Genomic DNA, 17,629 nt, shown 5'->3' with positions numbered 1-17,629 from the left:
TATTCTTGCAATTTTTCAAACTATTAAACTCTTACTCTGGACAGTATTTATGGTAGGAATTGTGCATTATCCTACCTTCAAAGGTGAATTCCTGATTACTCTAGCAGTACGAGATTATTCATTTTCCACAATTCTCATCACTGAGCTTTCTGCTGTCGATGAGCGAGAAGTTACAACATTGCATTATCTTATTTTTGAACTGAAACAGACAGCTTAATTTGTTTTCGTACCAATTTAATAGGTTTAAGATATGTTAGGAGTCATTCCAGCTCTTATTTTTCTTCAATTCTTTAAGTATAAGCCATTTGTATAGTGTTAAATATACATAGAAACACAAAAAGAGGTGGAGGAGTTAATGTTAAAAAAAGTGAAGCAAATGGCATTTACAAAGTTCTACCACAGACTTTGTTTATGAAATCCTACCAAATGATTGGTTATACACAGGATTAACTAATTAATCTAGATAGGGAGATCTCAAAGTTAGCATGCAATTGATTACAATCTTTCTAAAACTATTCATAAAGGTTAATTTTATAATATTAATAATATAAAACAGTTTACAAGTATTTCCTTGGTTCAAATGATTTATTGGCAACTTTTAACTGCTTTGTTCAAGTTCAGTTAATTATATTTGCTTGAAAAGTTGAACTACAGCGCAAGACGGACATTTATAGATTATGTGATAATGAATGAAAATCTGTTAAAACTTGCATCTCTTTGCACTTTGTAAAAATTCCCAAGGAAAAGCAAAATGCAATAGACAAAGTAACATTTGCTGACATACAAGGTGAAAGTTTGGGTACTTCATTAACACAATCGACAAAAATCAAAATTGTAGAATTCAATTGTACTGAAATGGGGAATGTTCTTCTTGAAAGCTTCAAAGGTTCATACTTCCCTTCCAAAGAATTATGGATGAAAACCTTCTCTAACGTCAAAACTCCTTCAATGATGATGCCCTGGGTGGAAATAAGAATAAACTGCATTTAAAATAACTTAGTACTTAACTTTAAAAAGTAAAAAGAAACTGCAGATGCAAGAAATCTGAAATAAAATCAGAAAATGCTCGATACTCAACAGGTCAGGCAGCATCAGTGAATTGAAAGACAGAGTTAATACTTCTTTCATTAGAACTGAAAAATGAAGAAATCAAGCTTTTTTTTCTAGGTTGTGGAGAGGAGCAGCAAATGGAGAACAAAGGAAGTGTCTATGAAAACCCTGCGACAAGACCCGAGCAACACACTTGTTTTTCCAGTGTTGAGGGTATGGAATGCTTGTTAAACTTTCTGCATCTGACTCTTCCAAATTGTATTTTTTTCTTTCTATTGCCCTGTTATCTTCCTTGATTTACAATCCTTCAAACAGACCAGCCATGATTAACATGCATTTCTTTCTCTCTCACAGCAGACAATGAAGCGATTGCTTTGCCACAGGTTGCTCTTCTCACTGACCCTCTGCTGTGCAACTTTCAACAAGCTTGTTTTCTCAACTTTTCAGTTCTCATTGAAGCAACATTCAGTTGCTTCCTCCATGCATATGCTGGATTCCCAGCATTTTCTGTTGGATATTTTTGTTGAATTTTCTTTTCAAAAAGTTGATTTTCTTGGAAAGTACATTTGCCGTGCAACACGATAAAACGACAGGCTGAACCTGTGGCTATGATATTGATTGTGTGCACAAAACAATTGCGGCTCTGGCTCAGAAATTATCTCCACAAATGAACATTGGATCAGAAATTGCAAAGCTGGCCACAAGTGAACCAGCTGTCTCTTATAGTAAATAAATACAAAGACTTCTCCTCAATCATTTTCTGCCCCAGGCAGGAAAAAACTCCAGGGGCTGTGGGATCCTGGTCATGTGGACTAGGTTTGCATGGCTGAAGAGTCATGTCGATTATTCATCAGCTGTAAAAATAAAGACTCCTTAAGATTTCACAGCTATGATTAGTGAATTCAATATATTATAAGAATGCACTAATCATCTTTATTTGATGTTATTCTTTTTTGGACATCAAGTTTATATTACTGCTTAGAACTTGCAAGATGGAAAACAGGCCTTTTCTTTGCAAAAAAAAAAGTACTCAAGCACAAGTAGCTTAATAGGGAATCAAAATAAAATAAAAACTGGAAAAATTACCTTCTGTTGTTTGTGCTTATTTGAACAGCAACAAGTAGAGTAATATGAGGATAATATGAGCACTTGGATATTTAAACACATCTATGCTCCTTTATAAAACATTGATAGCTTCATCTTAGATGAACCCTGTTAAATTGTTTTAAAGGGACCCTCTCCCCAAGCGTGTATCTCTGCTGCTATAATCTCCATTCTGGAGTAATTAGAAGTTGGCTTGTCTTCACAACATACTGCTTTGTCAGGTCGTTCTGTTGGAAGATCTGCACACAGAGAGTGTGCAGAGAGTTCACACAGAGAGTGTGAACTTCTTCACACAGAGAGTGGTAAGAACGGACACTTATACGAGCTCATGGTACATATTTCAGGTTTAACTAACAGATTCAAAACTAACTTAGTTAACAAATGCAAATCTGAAAAAGGCCAACAAGCTGTGGCAACTTCACATGACCCCAGTTCTCACAAGAACATCGCTCCCCAGATGAATCAAACTGTGGGAAGTCCCTTGCACAGTGCCACGTTTGCATGTACTTTTAAGAGAAGAAAAATACTTGGCCATTATTTTTAAAATATGATTTAAATTCTTTTTCCTGATCATTGAGCTCAAAGCTGTGAGAGAATACACATTATTTTCACCATTATCAACTTACCATGTTGATGACATTACGATTTTATTTATTCAAAAGATTGAAACAATCAAAATAAGTTAAATCCAGGTTACTCCTGTGAAAAGTTTGCTTTTAACAATTTTTGGGTGGTGATATACCTCATCTCTCCCCAACTCTTTCAGCTATTTGTCAATTTATGAAACCCCAGAGCTTTCCTGCACAAAGAGAATGATTCACCTCTGAGCATCTTGCTGACAGCAATCTATGACTGATCTCACATTTATTCTCCACCCCTTCTCCCCCCCACCCCCCCCACCGGCCAACCACAAGGGGAAACCAGTAAGTTTGAAAAACATAAATCACTCAACCATTTTAATTAACAACTTGTTCACTGACATCAATTATACGGAGGTTTGATTGGTGAGGAAAATTATTTGTGGATATTGTATGATATAAAGCTAGAACATTATACAGAGAGTTGTGGGTGCCTGGATTACATTGTCTGGGGTGATGGTAGAGGCATTGAAGAGACTCTTACACAGGCACATGTATTAAAGAAAAATAGAGGCTTAAAGGGAGGGAGTTTTTTTTGGTAGGTATATATGGGTTGGCACAACATCATGGGCTGAAAGGCCTGTGCACTGTGCTGTAATGTTTCACAACATTAAAAATTAGAACCACAGAAAAAAGGTGGAATGGTGCAACTCAATTTACATTTTGCACTTGCTGCTCCAAGTTCTATTGCAAACAAGATAAGCAACTCAGTACAAATGTAGATCATTTGATTTTTTTTAAAATTCCAATTGGCAGGATCAAAAGTCATAATAACTTTAAAAACAGTGCAGAGAATGAAACAAACCTAATATAAACCAACATGGATGAGAATGAATCTCTTTGCACAAGAATGTGGTCAGGACTCGAGGGCTTGAATTATAAAGAGAGGCTAGCTCCCTGGATCATAGGAGATCAGAAGGGACCTTACAGAGATTTATAAAATCATGAGTGGCATAGATAAAATAAATAGTCATAGACTTGTTCCCCCCATAGAATCTAAAATTTAAGATGAGAAAGAATTAAAAGGTACCTGAGGGATATCTTCTTCATATACAGGATAGTGGATATATGGATGTGGTAGAAGCAGAAACAAAGGTAACATTCAAAAGACATTTTGATAGGTGAATGGATAGGAAAGGTTAAGAGAGAGATATGCTGAATGCAGGCAGTTGAGACCAGCATGGACAGATTGGGCGGAGAGGCCTGTTTCTGTACTGCAGAACTCTATGATTCATTTGTTGAGTGTTACTGGGTGTTCATGTTCTCCCTTCTGCTATCTAAGAGGTACTGTAGCACTCAGATTGTTATGTTTGATGGACCTTGATGGGGAAAACAAGTTGGAGATGTATCAGGTAGACTGAAGCCAAGATTACTCTCACCTGCCTTGACTTTCACATTCAAACACTCATCAATATTCACTGCCTTGAGCTCATTGTAGAAGAAAATTTTTTTTGGAAGAGTGGCAACAGCTTATGGATCAACAAAGAATCAACACTTTCCGAGGTGGTGAAGCAGATTACTCTCCTCTCATGATTCGAACTTCAATGTAAAGTTTCATGCAAGTAACCTTTTTTGCCTCATTTGCCATGTGTTGGTTACCCAACACTTTGTGATTGCTATGCAACCATGGCTTTGAAAGCACAGATGGGTTGATTTGACTTCTGACTACTATTTGTTAGAACCTAAAGATTCTAATTAATTTAAGAGTTTTAAATACAGCCAAACTCTCTCAGCCAAAACTAACACTAAAAATAAATGCCATTTTCTTTTGTGGTCCTCCTAACTAATTAGAATAATTTGGCCAAATTAGTCACTCCCTCTCAAAAAGTGTCCACTCCGTTTCTATAGCTACCCCTAGTGGATGAAGTGAGTTATTTTTGGATGCCAAAACATTTTCAGAGTGAATGAATGTCATGCATCAAAGGTACCTGTTCAGTGATCTATTTAGGGAACAATCAGGAGTTCGACGGTTGGGCCGCTCAGGTGAATGTGAAACTGGACTTAAAGAAGGCTGAGGTGATGAACTCTGGAAAATGGGGCCATGTCGCCGTAGTTCCTGAACTGCGCATTCCCTGTAAAAGTTCAAAGTTCAGATTTACTGTCAAGAGTACATACATGACATCACGTACAACCCAAGGTTTCTTTTTCCTGCAGGCGCGGCAGGATTACAATTATTGGTGGTGCAAATAAAAACTGTACTCAACATACACATGTAAATAAATAAAGAAATGGAAACAAACTGTGCAACAAAGAGAAAAAAAAATCAGTAAATGCAAAAGTAAGAGTCCTGAAATGAGTCTGATTGAATTTGTTGTTGAGGAGTCTGATGGTGGAGGGGGAGCAGCTAGGGTGCGAGTCTTGTGGCACCTATACCTCTTTCCTGATTGTAGCAGCAAGAACAGAGTTCGTGCTGGGTGATGTGGAGCTCTCCCCGGCTTCATGTAGGGGAGACCTCAGGCAGTCCGGATCAGTAACAGCACCTCCAAGACCGTCACACTGAGCTTAGTCCACGGGTGTTCACTCTGCTGATCCACTAAACACAGCTCAAATTACATCATCAAGTTCACCTACAACACGACCATAGTGGGCCTGATCAGCAAGCATGACGAGTCAACATACAGAGATGAGGTGCAGTCGCCAGCAACCTGCATCTTAAGATTAAAAAACAAAAGAGATGGTTGTCAACTTCAGGAGGGCCTGGAGGGAACCAAGCTCCGCTGACCATTGACAGCTCCACCAGTGAGGTCATCAAGGGTATCAATTCCTTGGAGTGTACTTGGAAGAGAATCTCACCCAGTTCCTTAACAACAACTCCATAGCCAAGAAAAACTAGCAGTGCCTCCACTTCCTGCGAAGGTTGAGGAAAGTTCATCTCCCACCCTCCATCTTCACTACATTCTACAGAGGGTGCATTGAGAGCATCCTGTGCAACTGCATCACTGCCTGGTTTGGAAGATGTACCTCCTTGGACCACAAGACCCTGCAGAGTATAGTGAAGTCAGCAGAAAAGATCTTTGGGGGCTCTCTTGCTACCATAAAGGACATCCACAAAACACAATAAACATTGTGAAGGACTCCACACACCCCTCATGTAAACTATTCTCCCTTCTGCTATCTAAGAGGTACTGTAGCACTCAGATTGTTATGTCCAGATTGGGCAAGTATTTTTCCCTCTCAAGCCATCAGACTCCTGAATTCCCAGAACATATGTGGATAGTGTACTATGGACTTTTACTGTATATATTTTAATATTTCAATGTGTTTAACTTCTATTCTAATTTATATTTATGTAAATATGCTCCATGGTCCAAGAGAAACGCCATCTTGTCTTTACCATGCAAGCATGGTATGACAATAAATAAAGGTGACTTGACTTGATGATGGCTGCTGCTGCTGTCCAACAGCAGTGTTCCCTGCAGATGTTCTTGATGGTTGGGATCGTTTTGCCTGTGATGGCTGAGTCCACTACCTTTTGCAGGCTTACACTCATGGGAATTGGTGTCCCCAAGCCAGACCGTGATGCACGATCAATTAACCAAAAGACTGAAATACTGGAACTGAAGGCTTTTATTAGCTTGAGATGGATAGCATCTCTTACGTTGTTGGCTCACACTCACCCAGACTCAAACTGGGAGCAGGGTTGTGGTATGACAGTCTTTATGGGTAATAAAGGGGAGGAATCACGAGCTAGCCAGTGAGAGCAGGATCAAACATACAAGGTCAAGGTATTTACATCCATAAGTGGCTTCACCACAGCCAGTCAGCACACTTTCCACCACACATCTGTAGAAATTTTCCAGGGTTTCCTATGCATACCAAATCTCTGCAAACACGTGAAGAAGTAGAGGCAATGACATGCTTTCTTCACTATACCATTAGCTGTTGGGTCCAGGAAAGATCCTTCGAGATAGTGACTCCCAAATATTTAAATCTGTTCACCCTCTCCACCTCTGATCCCCCAATGATCACTGAATCGTACACCTCTGGTTTTCTCTTCCTGAAGTTTTGGTGATATTGAGCGCGAGGTTGTTGTTGGTACACCATTCATTCAAAGTGTTTTTAAATCTCCATTGCCAGAAAGAATGTAAAAACTTTTGGACAAGAATTTGGAGCAATTAATCTTCCTATATTGTGTTAATCAAAAAAATTGAGCAGTAATGCAGTAAAATCCCCGTTGTCTGGAATTCAAGCAACTGGCCAAAAAAACCATAGAAAGTAAATAGGTAAAAAATATGCAAGTTTAAAATTGGCACCCCTAGCAGTGAGTTCACCGATCCATGCAACACGCAAATGGAAAATTCACTTACTCGGCATCTACCAATCCTCATAGGTGCCAAATACTGAGGATTTTACTGTACACTGTTGCAAATTAACTGAATGATTTACAGTGAACCAACACTTTAGAAGATAACTCCCCACATAGGTTTGGTGAAGCAAGGACAATTATTTTCCTTGGATTTTCTGCTTCATTCATTGGTAACTAAGAATTCCCAAGTATATAGTGATCTGTGTGTGTGTGTCTCTCTCTCTCTCAGAGAGAAAGCCTGTTTGACTCTCTCTGCTTGCAAAACCACATGACCCTCTTACCACAGCAAGCTCTCCTCCAGACAATATGCAACTCCAACAAGCTCTTTCATCTGTTGCCTTTTGTAAACAACAATCTATTAGTGAAGTCTCTTAAGCACTCTTCAAAGCTTTTGTAAAAGGTCTGAGGCCCCGATATGTCTCAGATGGGGCAGAGCTCCAGTATTTCTAATAAGATTGGTTTTAAAGTGTTTGTATGTAACCTTTCTCAATTAATCTCCCAAAAACATATCTATATACTCTGTCACAGGGCTATACCAAGCAAACTACTTAAAATAACTTGATTTATGAACATCTTTACTAATGATAATTATGTGACAAGAAATTATTGATATACCATATATTTTGGGATATGTCGAGTTGTAAAACTCAAAAAATGGGGGTCAATTTGTATGCCAGATATATTTTTGAGACCTTAAATTCACAAAAAAGAATGATGTCAATTTGGCATACAAGTCGATGTTGGATGCACCTCCCCATCGCCGCTGCCCACACCCCACTGCTGGGTGCAACCTTAACCACTCCTACCTGGGGCCCTGATGTCACTGTTAGCACTCCTGGTCAGTAGGCCGAGGTAATTTTTTACTTACATATTTTGCAGCTTTGTTACTTGCGATTGGGGTGTTTTAAAGAATTTTTTGGGTCGTTCCTGGGAGGCCCAGACAGCCCAAACAAGGGGGTCAACTTATTCACCGGATGTACCATAAAATCATTCAATTTTTAAAACAAAAAAGGGATCGACCTATCTGCCGGTCAACTTATACGGAGAAATATATGGAATGCCACTTTTTGTGTCATCTTTCTGAAATTGATCTTTATTTCAAAGTGATTTAGTAGCCTTGTTGGCCTGCTGATGACAAAGTTAACCTATTTTATATGATGACTTTTAGGCAAATGCTCAGTAAAAATGTTTCAAATCTATTGTTCAGATGGTAAGTTTTTTTAGCAAAATTAGAAATTACCTGGTGAGGTAATTATCATCAAAAGGACTACAATAAAAAACAAAACACACACCTACCTTTCAAATCGTTCAGTACCCAGCTGTCTTTTTGCCATGTCTAACTCTGTTTCAAGCACAGTTGCCTTGCTTCTTAGTTGAGAAATTTCACGGGATTGAGAAGCTCTGCCAAAGAAAATAGTTAATATATAGTTAATAGCAATATATAATATAAATAGTTAATATATAAGCCATAAGGAATGTGGGATATCCTTGGCAGATGAGGTAAAGGAAAATCCTAAGTGAAGTCACAGGAGATGGATGAGATCTTAAATGACTGCTACTCATCCGTATTTACTATGCAGAAGGTCATGGAAACTAGGAATCTGATGTCCTGAAACATACTGATATTATAAAAAGGAGTATTGGTGGACTTGATGCACATGACACTGAATAAATTCCTGGGGCCTGACCAAGTGTATGATGGGATGTTGTGGTAGTAAGCTAAGAAATTTCTGGAACCCTGGCAGTGAGTTTATATCATATTTAGCCTTGTTTGAGGACTGGTCGGTGACTAATATTATGACTTTATTTAAAAAGGGCAGCAATGACAAGTTAATGAAGTCCAAGGCAATGATCCTAACATCAGTGGTGAGATAGTTACTGGATGGGTTTCGGAGAGACAGGATCTATCTGCATTTGGAAAGTCATGGATTCTTTAAGGATAGCCACAGTATGGCTTTTTGAGTGGGAGAATGTGTCTCATAATTTTGTTTTTTTATATATAAAGTGATCAAGATGATTGTGAAAGGCAGGGAGTAATGTTGCCTATGTGAAGTTTAGTAAGGCATTTGACAAGATCTCTCATGGTAGGCTGTTCCAAAAGGTGACCAGACATGGAATCCAGGATTAGATTTTTTAAAAATTGGCTTGGTGGAAGAAGTCAGAGTGGTAGTGGAAGGTTGCTTTTATATTGGAGCCCTGTGCCCAGTGGTGTGCCACACAGTTGGATGAAAGTGTAATAAATGTGAATAAATGTGTAGATACCAAAATTGGTGGTGTGGAGGACAGTGGAGAGATTGTCCAAGGATGCAACACGATCGAGATCACTGGAAATATTAGGCAATGGAATGGATGATGAAATTTAACTCAGACAAGTGCCTGGTGATATATTTTGGGACGTTAATCCAGGGCAGGATAAACATAGTAAATGATCAGAATATGATCAGGTAGCAAGGTTGTGAAGGACGTTTCCTTTATTGGAAAGGGTACCGAGTTCAAGAATTAATACTTCATGTAATGTTGGTGAGTCCACAACTGGAATATTATGAACAGTTCTGATTACAATACTACTGGAAGGATATGATTAAGCTAGAAAGGGTCCAGAAAAACATAAATGGATACTGCCAGGATTGGAGGACTTCAATTATGAGACAAAATAAGCAAGGAATGTTTTCCCTGGAGTGAAGGAGACTGAGGTTTATTAAGTAATGAGGGGCATAGATAAGCATCGACTGCTGCTCTCTTCACTTCTCCACATCTTAATGGAAAATTCTTAATGGAAAATTTTCCTTTAAGATGTGGAACATCTTAATAACATTTGATAAAGAACACAAAAACTGCAGATGCTGGAATCTTGACCAGAGAAAGGATTGCACGAAGAACTCAGCAAATCAGACAGAATCCATGGGTAGATCAATCAATGCTTCATGTTTGGATCCTTTAGCAAGACTAGAGGTAAGTCTTCAACCTGATAGTTCCTCAACCCTGCACCACCCACTTCTATCTCTTACCCAAAAGTCACAAACTGAACTACCCTGGCAGATCCATTGTTTCTGCCTGCTCCTGTTCATACACAACTGAACACGTCTTCATCTCTCTTCACTATCTTGCCCCCTCTCATCGTCCCTTCTCACCTACATCCAGAACATCATTCATACTCTCCACCTCTGAAAAATTTTGATTCTCTGGGCCCCCACCATCTTATCTTGACCATGCTTGTGCCATCCCTTTACATATCCATTCCCCATTATGAAAACCTCAGAGCCTTCCACATCATTCTTCATGCAGAGCCATGCAGTTCCCTCTGCTTGGGAGAACTTATTCTCACCATTAAAAACTTCCATTTCCTCCAGACAAAGGTTTCAGCCTTTAAAACAATTTAACAGGCTTCAGATAATATTGGAAACGTTGGAGATACTGAAGGTTAAAAGGAGCAGGAATAATATTTGTTAAAAAAAGGATGGTAAATAAAGAAAGCCAATAGGATTCACATCAATTTTATGCTTCATGTCCTCAAAGACATTTAAGCAAACCCTCAAGGCATTTATTTACCTCGTACTTCCAGTGTTTAGTGGGCTGTTTGGAATCGGTTTTTTCAACGGAAGCAAAGGAATCAGGAATAATGGTCTAACACTATTCCGTTCATTTTTATTTCATTAGGCTACCTTGATTAAAAAACCCTCAGGAATCAAAGGATTTATCTCTTACAAAAACACAGGTGGATAGTGCAAAGCACACATAAATGCAGTACGTACAGCTTGCTTTCGGCCAAGGAAAGCTTATCTTTAAAGAGCTGAATTTCAGTCTCTTTTTCTTGAGTAACCATTTGGCTTTGGAACTTTTTCTCTCGATTAGATGCCAACAAAGATTCCAGATTTTTTATTGCCGTTCTCTCACTTGCAAGCTGATTTCTTAAGAGCTCTATTTCAGACCGGGCTGATTCCAGTTCACTTAGAACCTTGTAGAAGCAAAGTAAATACCATTACATTTTTAATAAACAAGATAATATATTTAATGAACATACAATTATTTTACACTCTTAGGTAAAAGCTGAAAATCTAAATGTTTTTAGGCTGTTACAAGCCTAGAGGACCCCAAAACCCAGCAGCAGTAGATATTCATCAAGACAAATGGTTACTTAAACAAACGTTGCTTTTAATTATCTTTAAACATGAAAATAGAATCACACTTTAACTTAACTAACTTAACCCCCCTTCTAATTCTAAGTGCACATGTATGTAATGTATGTGTAAGTTCAGAAAAGTTCTTTGGTTCACAGTCCAATCTCACTTCTCATTCCTCCAAGTTCACTGGTTGCAGGCAATTATTATACTGTGCACAGAATTTAACATTTATAAAGTTCATCAGGCTTTGGTTCTTGAAAGGTAAATGGTTACCACTCAGGAAGGTTCTTGTCAATTTTCAGAGAGAGATTTGTTGTTCCAGGACATCCACAACTGATGTACTTCCATCAGCCACTCCAGTGTCTTGCTGACAAAATTTGCCCCTTCAGGGTTCTCCAGATGATAACCTCCTTCTTTCAGGTCATCACAGAGTTCCTTTTTGTTTCTCTTATTCCAAGTGAAATATTAGACAGCCAGTCCTCTCCTCTTGCATGAATCACAAGGGTGTTGACCAGGCCGTCTTCCAAACAGGCTTGTGAGCTTGTCCTGCTCTATGAAGAAAGGCTAAACAGTTTGGGTCTGTATTCCTTGGAGCTTAGAATAAGAAGTGACTTTATTCAAACATGCAAAATCTTAAGAGGGCATGACAGGTTAAATGTCAAAATGGTTTAACGGGGGAAGTCACGTGATCCGAGTAGTGGCTGGTCGGGGAAAACCAGCCCTCCACAGAGAAAGTGGAAAAAAAAAGTAAAAAAAAAAAAAAAGCAGAGCAAATAAAACACAGAGAAGCTTCAAGACAAAGTGAACAAAAAGATCCTGAGTATGGCTCCAAAGAAAGAAAAGACCAGAATGACAGACTAAGGAGAAGTAAGAAAGTCTCTGGGGAAAAAAAAGGAAGGCGGCCTTACCTGTGGACAGGAGCAAGGAGCTCCCACCAAAAGGTTGGCCCAACCTTCGAAGCCGGTAAGTGGTCAGCTGGGTGGTGACGTTTCCCGGGATAGACTACAACGATGGCTCGCAGAGCCAGAAAAAGCGCAAATGCGCATGCGCAGTACAGCGCCGCCGCCGCCGGGAACGGAGTCCAGCAGTAGGACACTGCAGAAACAGCTGGAGAAACTGGAGGAGAGGCAACAATGGAAGAGGAAACAACATGGAGAAAGAAAGGGAGCCAGAGAAGGAACAGTGGATTATTATCAAAAGGGAGAGACTGCACAAGAGGAGGATAAAAACCTACAAGGAAAAATAGAAGGTAAAAAACAAAAGCAGCTAATAGATAAAGAATATTTTGATAACCAAATAAAGATGCTAATGGACACCTTAATGGCAGAGTTTAATACAATAAAAAACATGGAAAAGGCAAAAGTAAGAATGCAAAGAATGGAAATTGCTATAGCAGATACAGAAATGGAAGAAAGAGGGGCAGCTGTGGAAATGGAGATGAATGACCCAAGAGAAAAACTGGAAGATAGAGACAAGGAAATTAAGGAGACAAGATTTGTTAGCTCAAAAAATTTGCATTTTGGAGAATTTTAGCAGACACAACAATATAAAAATAGTGGGCGTGAAAGAAGGTGAAGATGGGGCAGATATAAAAGGATTTATAAAAAGATGGATCCAACAGATCTTGGGAGTGGAAGAAGAAAGAGAAATCGAAATAGCCCACAGAACTGGCACCAAAGCCACAACTACATCAAAAGCTGCGCTCCATAGTAATAAAGCTACTACAATACACGAGAGAGAAAATATTGGAGCTGGTAAAGAGTGAAGGTAAATAAAGAACCATTGGAATACAATGGGGACAAAAATATTTTTTGAACTTTTAAAGAAACAAAAGTTCAACTTGGCAAAAGCAGTACTATGGAAAAAAGGTTACAATTTTGTGCTGCGACATCCAGCAGTGCTAAAGGTATTCATCCATGGTGAGCAGAATAGACTGTTTTCAGATGGAGAACGAAAGCCAAACAGACAATGAGAAGAGGAGTATTAAAAAGACTGTTAAGATAATGTATAGAAATAAATTAGAAAGTTGATAATTTGAAAACAGATGTTTAAAGCTGAAAAGGAAATGGGGAAAAACGTAAAAAGAGCTTTGTTATATTTTTAGAATAATATATAGTGTTTCTCTGGGGGAGGGCTGGGGAAGGGGGAAGATCAACCCACTGTGACATCTGTTAACGCTTGCGGTCAATATCTCAACCCACGTGGAAAAGGGAGTTGTGATTGTATAGTAAGGAGCCAAAGACAACTTAATATAGGGGAGGGTTAATGTTTTTTTTAAAGTGTATATTTTGTTTTTGTTGGGATTTCTATGTTTTTTTTGTTTGTTAGTTGTATCGTCACGTATAGTAAAGAGTAAGAACAATTTAAAGTGATTCTGGGAAAAGGAAGATGGAAGGATTGAAGAGGCGAGAGAGAGCTGAAAACAGATGAGTAAGAGGAGTACATTGAATTATATGACCATCAATATTAATGGAACTCACAACCAAATTAAGAGAAAAAGGTTATTGACACTACTTAAAAAGGAGAAAATAGACATAGCATTTATACAAGAAACACACTTAACTGAGATAGAACACAGTAAATTGAAGAGAGATTGGGTAGATCATGTAGTGGCATCATCACACAACTCAAAAGCCAGGGGAGTAGCTACACTAGTTAAGAGGAATCTGCTAATTAAGATAAAGGAAGTAATAACAGACCCAGCAGGTAGGTATATAATGATGAAGTGCCAGATTTATTAAGAATTTTGGAATTTGCTAAACATTTATGCACCTAACGAAGAAGATCCAGCAATTTATGCATGACATCTTCTAAAGATAGTGGATATACAGGGACACATCTTACGGAGGGGGGGGGGGATTTTAACTTTAACCGTGACTCAGTGATAGATAAAACCGGGAAGACAATAAAAAATTGACCAGATTTATGCTAAATTCAATGCATATATGAAAATAATTAATATATGGAGAAAACAACACCCAAAAGAAAGAGCGTATTCATATTATTCAAATCAACATGAAATCTATTCAAAAATAGACATGTTTTTGTTGTCTGCGCAGATTCAGGGAAGAGTTCGAAAGACTGAATACAAGGCAAGACTTTTATCTGATCACTTGTTAATAACAATTGAATTAGAAGATATTCCACCGAAAACATATATAGGTGGAGGCTAAACCCTATATTGTTAAAAAGGCAAGATTTCCGGGAATATATTGAACAACAAATTAAAACACATTTTGATTTCAACACAAAATCAGTAAAAGATAAATTTATATTATGGGATGCAATGAAGGTCTTTATTAGAGGACAAATAATTAGCTGTACGACTAAGATTTTTAAAAAATATAACCGGGAAGTAGAACAGTTGGAAAAATAAATAGTAACTATAGAAAAGGATTCAGCAAAAAGGGAAGACACAGAGATAAAGAGAATTGGAAGAGAAAAAAATTAAAATACGAAACATTACAAACATACAAAGTGGAGAAAAACATTATGAAAACAAAGCAAAGAAATCATGAATTAGGAGAGAAAACCCACAAAATATTGGCCTGGCAACTTAAAACAGAACAAGCAAAAAGAACTATTTTTGCGATCAGAAGATAAGCATAGATCATACAACCCATTAGAGATTAATGGGAATTTTAAAAATTCTACAAACAATTGTATCAAACCGACTACAGGGAAGAACGATACAATTGATGAGTTTATAATCAAATATTGAACTACCACACTACAATTAGAAGACCAAAATTGATAAAACTCTTTAAAATTGAAAAAATACAGGATATATTAATAAAACTACCAAACAATAAAACACTAGGCGAAGGACTACAGTATTTAAGAACTAATTAATCTCTCCCCTTCTAGAAGTAATGAAACAGGTGGAAGAGACCCAAAATCTACCTGAATCATGTAAAATGGCAATAATTACAATAATTCCAAAAATGGGAAAGGACCGCTGTCACCGGCATCATATAGACCAATATCCTTACTAAATGCAGATTACAAAAAAGAACAGCAGATAATGTCTGTAAATTTATTAATTTAATCCATGCAGCACAAATGAATAAAATACCAATGGTGGCAGTTACTCTAGATGCAGAGAAGGCTTTCGACAGGATAGAAAGGAACTATTTAAAGTGCTACAGATATGTAAATTACCGGAAAAATTTATTAATTGGATTAGAACACTGTACAATGGACCTTTAGCAAAGGTAGTAATAAATGGATATGTGTCAAATCACTTTAAATTGAGCAGGTCAACTAGACAGCGATGCCCATTGTCCCCTTCCCTGTTTGCCTTGGCTATAGAACCATTGGCGGAGCTGATAAGGAAGGATCCTACAATAAAGGGAATAAAAATAAAAGAGGAGGAATTTAAAATGAGCCTAGTTGCGGATGACATCATAGTATATTTAACAGATCCAGATAAATCAATAAAAAGACTATATACGAAACTGAAAGAATATGGAGAGATATCAGGATACAAGGTTAATATTGATAAAAGCGAAATGCCAATGAACAAAGTTGATTATACAAAATGTAAAAAAGAATCCCCAAACAAACATGTATAACATTTGCAATACAAGAAAGATGACAAAACAAGGTATAAAGCTAAACAAAGTTGAGAAAAAGATTTAAATATAAGAATAAAGAACGAAACGTGGGAGGAGTTATGTACAGGAATTATCTATCTCAATAAATACTAGGTTACGTATGATACAATATAACTGGCTACATAGACTATATGTTACTCTTCAGAAATTAAAAGAGTGGAACTCAACGATATCTGATAGATGCTTCCGCTGTAAACAAGAGACTGGAACAACATTACAAGCAATTTGGACATGTACAAAAGTGAAAACTTTCTGGGAAGATTTAAACTTAATATTAAACAGAATTACAAAGAATAACATACCAAAAGATCCAGAAATGTTTCTGTTAAATAATATCAGAAACAAAAAACTAGGCCTAAAATTAGACAGAGCCCAAAAAAGATTTATTATGATAGTGTTTGGAGCAGAAAATAACAACTTAGAAAATACAATAGAGAAATCCTACCATGAACCTCCACCACCTAAAATGACAGAAGGAGAAGACAACGAAATGAACTGACTCAGTATATAAAAGTAAAAGATAAAAATGTCTTGTTTATTTTATTAAGTGACGACATTGTTTAACGGATTTAATGTATCTTATAGATTGAACTTCGAATAAATGGGAAGGGGGGAGAGGGAGGGAGGGAAGGGAGGGGGAAAAAGATGACATTATATATTCAAGAGAAAAATGTCTGTATTGGTCAATATGGTTTGTGGTGTAAAAAATAAAAAAAAATTTAAAAAAAGAAAATGGAAGAAAGCCTAAAAATACAACAATGGCATATAGAAATGAACAAGTGTATGCCATTAGAAAAAAATATTTACAATCTAAAAGACAAATATACTTTATTTGAACAAATTTGGGAATCATACATAAAATGTCAGAAACTGCCCACTTCGGACCTCCATCTCCTAGAGTGATATGAATACAAGTATGATAAGACTTAAATATGGAAATGTGGATGATACAACTTTCTTTTCTTCCTGTTTTCTTTTGTTTTGTGTGTTTTTATTATTTATTTGTTATGAAGAGGGTGGGGAGGGGGGAGGGATGAAAGGGGAAAAAAAGGAAATGTCACTGTGTATATGTTAATGATGAACTCTTGTATATATTGTTATTGATATGGTTCATGGTGCAATAAACAAAAAATTGTCCCAAAAAAATGGTTTTACCAGTGGGAGAGTCAAATGAAAGAGCATAGGTACAAAATGGGGAGCAGATCATTTAAAAATGTGTTGTGTAGAAATTTCTTCTCTCAAAGGGCAGTGAATTTCTGGAATTCTCTGACTTGGAAGGTTGTGCAGGTCATTCCATATACTTAAGATGGAGAGAGATTTGAAATATTAAAGAATTGGGTTATGAAGATCTGGCACAGAGGAGGGGATGAGTCCAGCATAGATCAGCCATGATCATATTGAATAGCAGTTCAGGCTCAGGTGGCTTGGTCCTGCTCCTCTTTTCTTATTTTCTTGTGTTTCTCTGCAAATATTAAAGGGATCAAATTCCCCACTTTTTAAATGAAAATTCCATTCAAAATTTGGTCCATATTATGATTGAAAGCAACACTCATGCCTCCTTCATGTTTTCTCATGGGTAAAAAGGAGAAGCGGCGTTTCTATCATACCATTTACGGAAGTTTCCCCTTCTCAGTCACTATTCCCTTCTGATTTGTTGGCTTTATATTTGACCTACATGCAGGAAATATTTTCAAACATTCCTGGATGTAGCCTCCTGCTACTTTGAAGCCTCTCAATCATCAGGTGGCTGTCCAATTAAAGATTCTGCCATTAAAGTTATCAGGATCTGCACTT

General features: G+C 37.4%; 1 protein-coding gene across 5 annotated transcripts in view; it reads right to left on the bottom strand.

Moving 5' to 3' along the window:
* Window positions 1-566: 566 nt before the first annotated feature.
* The window catches only part of tsga10 (testis specific, 10), a 124,660-nt gene continuing 107,597 nt past the window's right edge, over window positions 567-17,629 (bottom strand). For all 5 annotated transcript variants that reach the window (XM_069891848.1, XM_069891850.1, XM_069891849.1 and 2 more), the window contains 4 exons: window positions 10,851-11,053; window positions 8,395-8,499; window positions 4,721-4,864; window positions 567-959 (listed from right to left, as the gene is read on the bottom strand). In XM_069891848.1, coding sequence (XP_069747949.1) covers window positions 935-959; window positions 4,721-4,864; window positions 8,395-8,499; window positions 10,851-11,053 — 477 coding nt within the window. In that variant the 3' untranslated portion in view covers window positions 567-934. The remainder of the gene's footprint in view (window positions 960-4,720; window positions 4,865-8,394; window positions 8,500-10,850; window positions 11,054-17,629) is intronic.

Source organism: Narcine bancroftii, chromosome 7 (assembly GCF_036971445.1).
Source record: "Narcine bancroftii isolate sNarBan1 chromosome 7, sNarBan1.hap1, whole genome shotgun sequence".
NCBI classification, from domain to species: Eukaryota; Metazoa; Chordata; class Chondrichthyes; order Torpediniformes; family Narcinidae; genus Narcine; species Narcine bancroftii.
The sequence above is the reverse complement of the archived record's forward strand: the minus strand, read 5'-3'. Positions and strand labels throughout refer to the sequence as shown.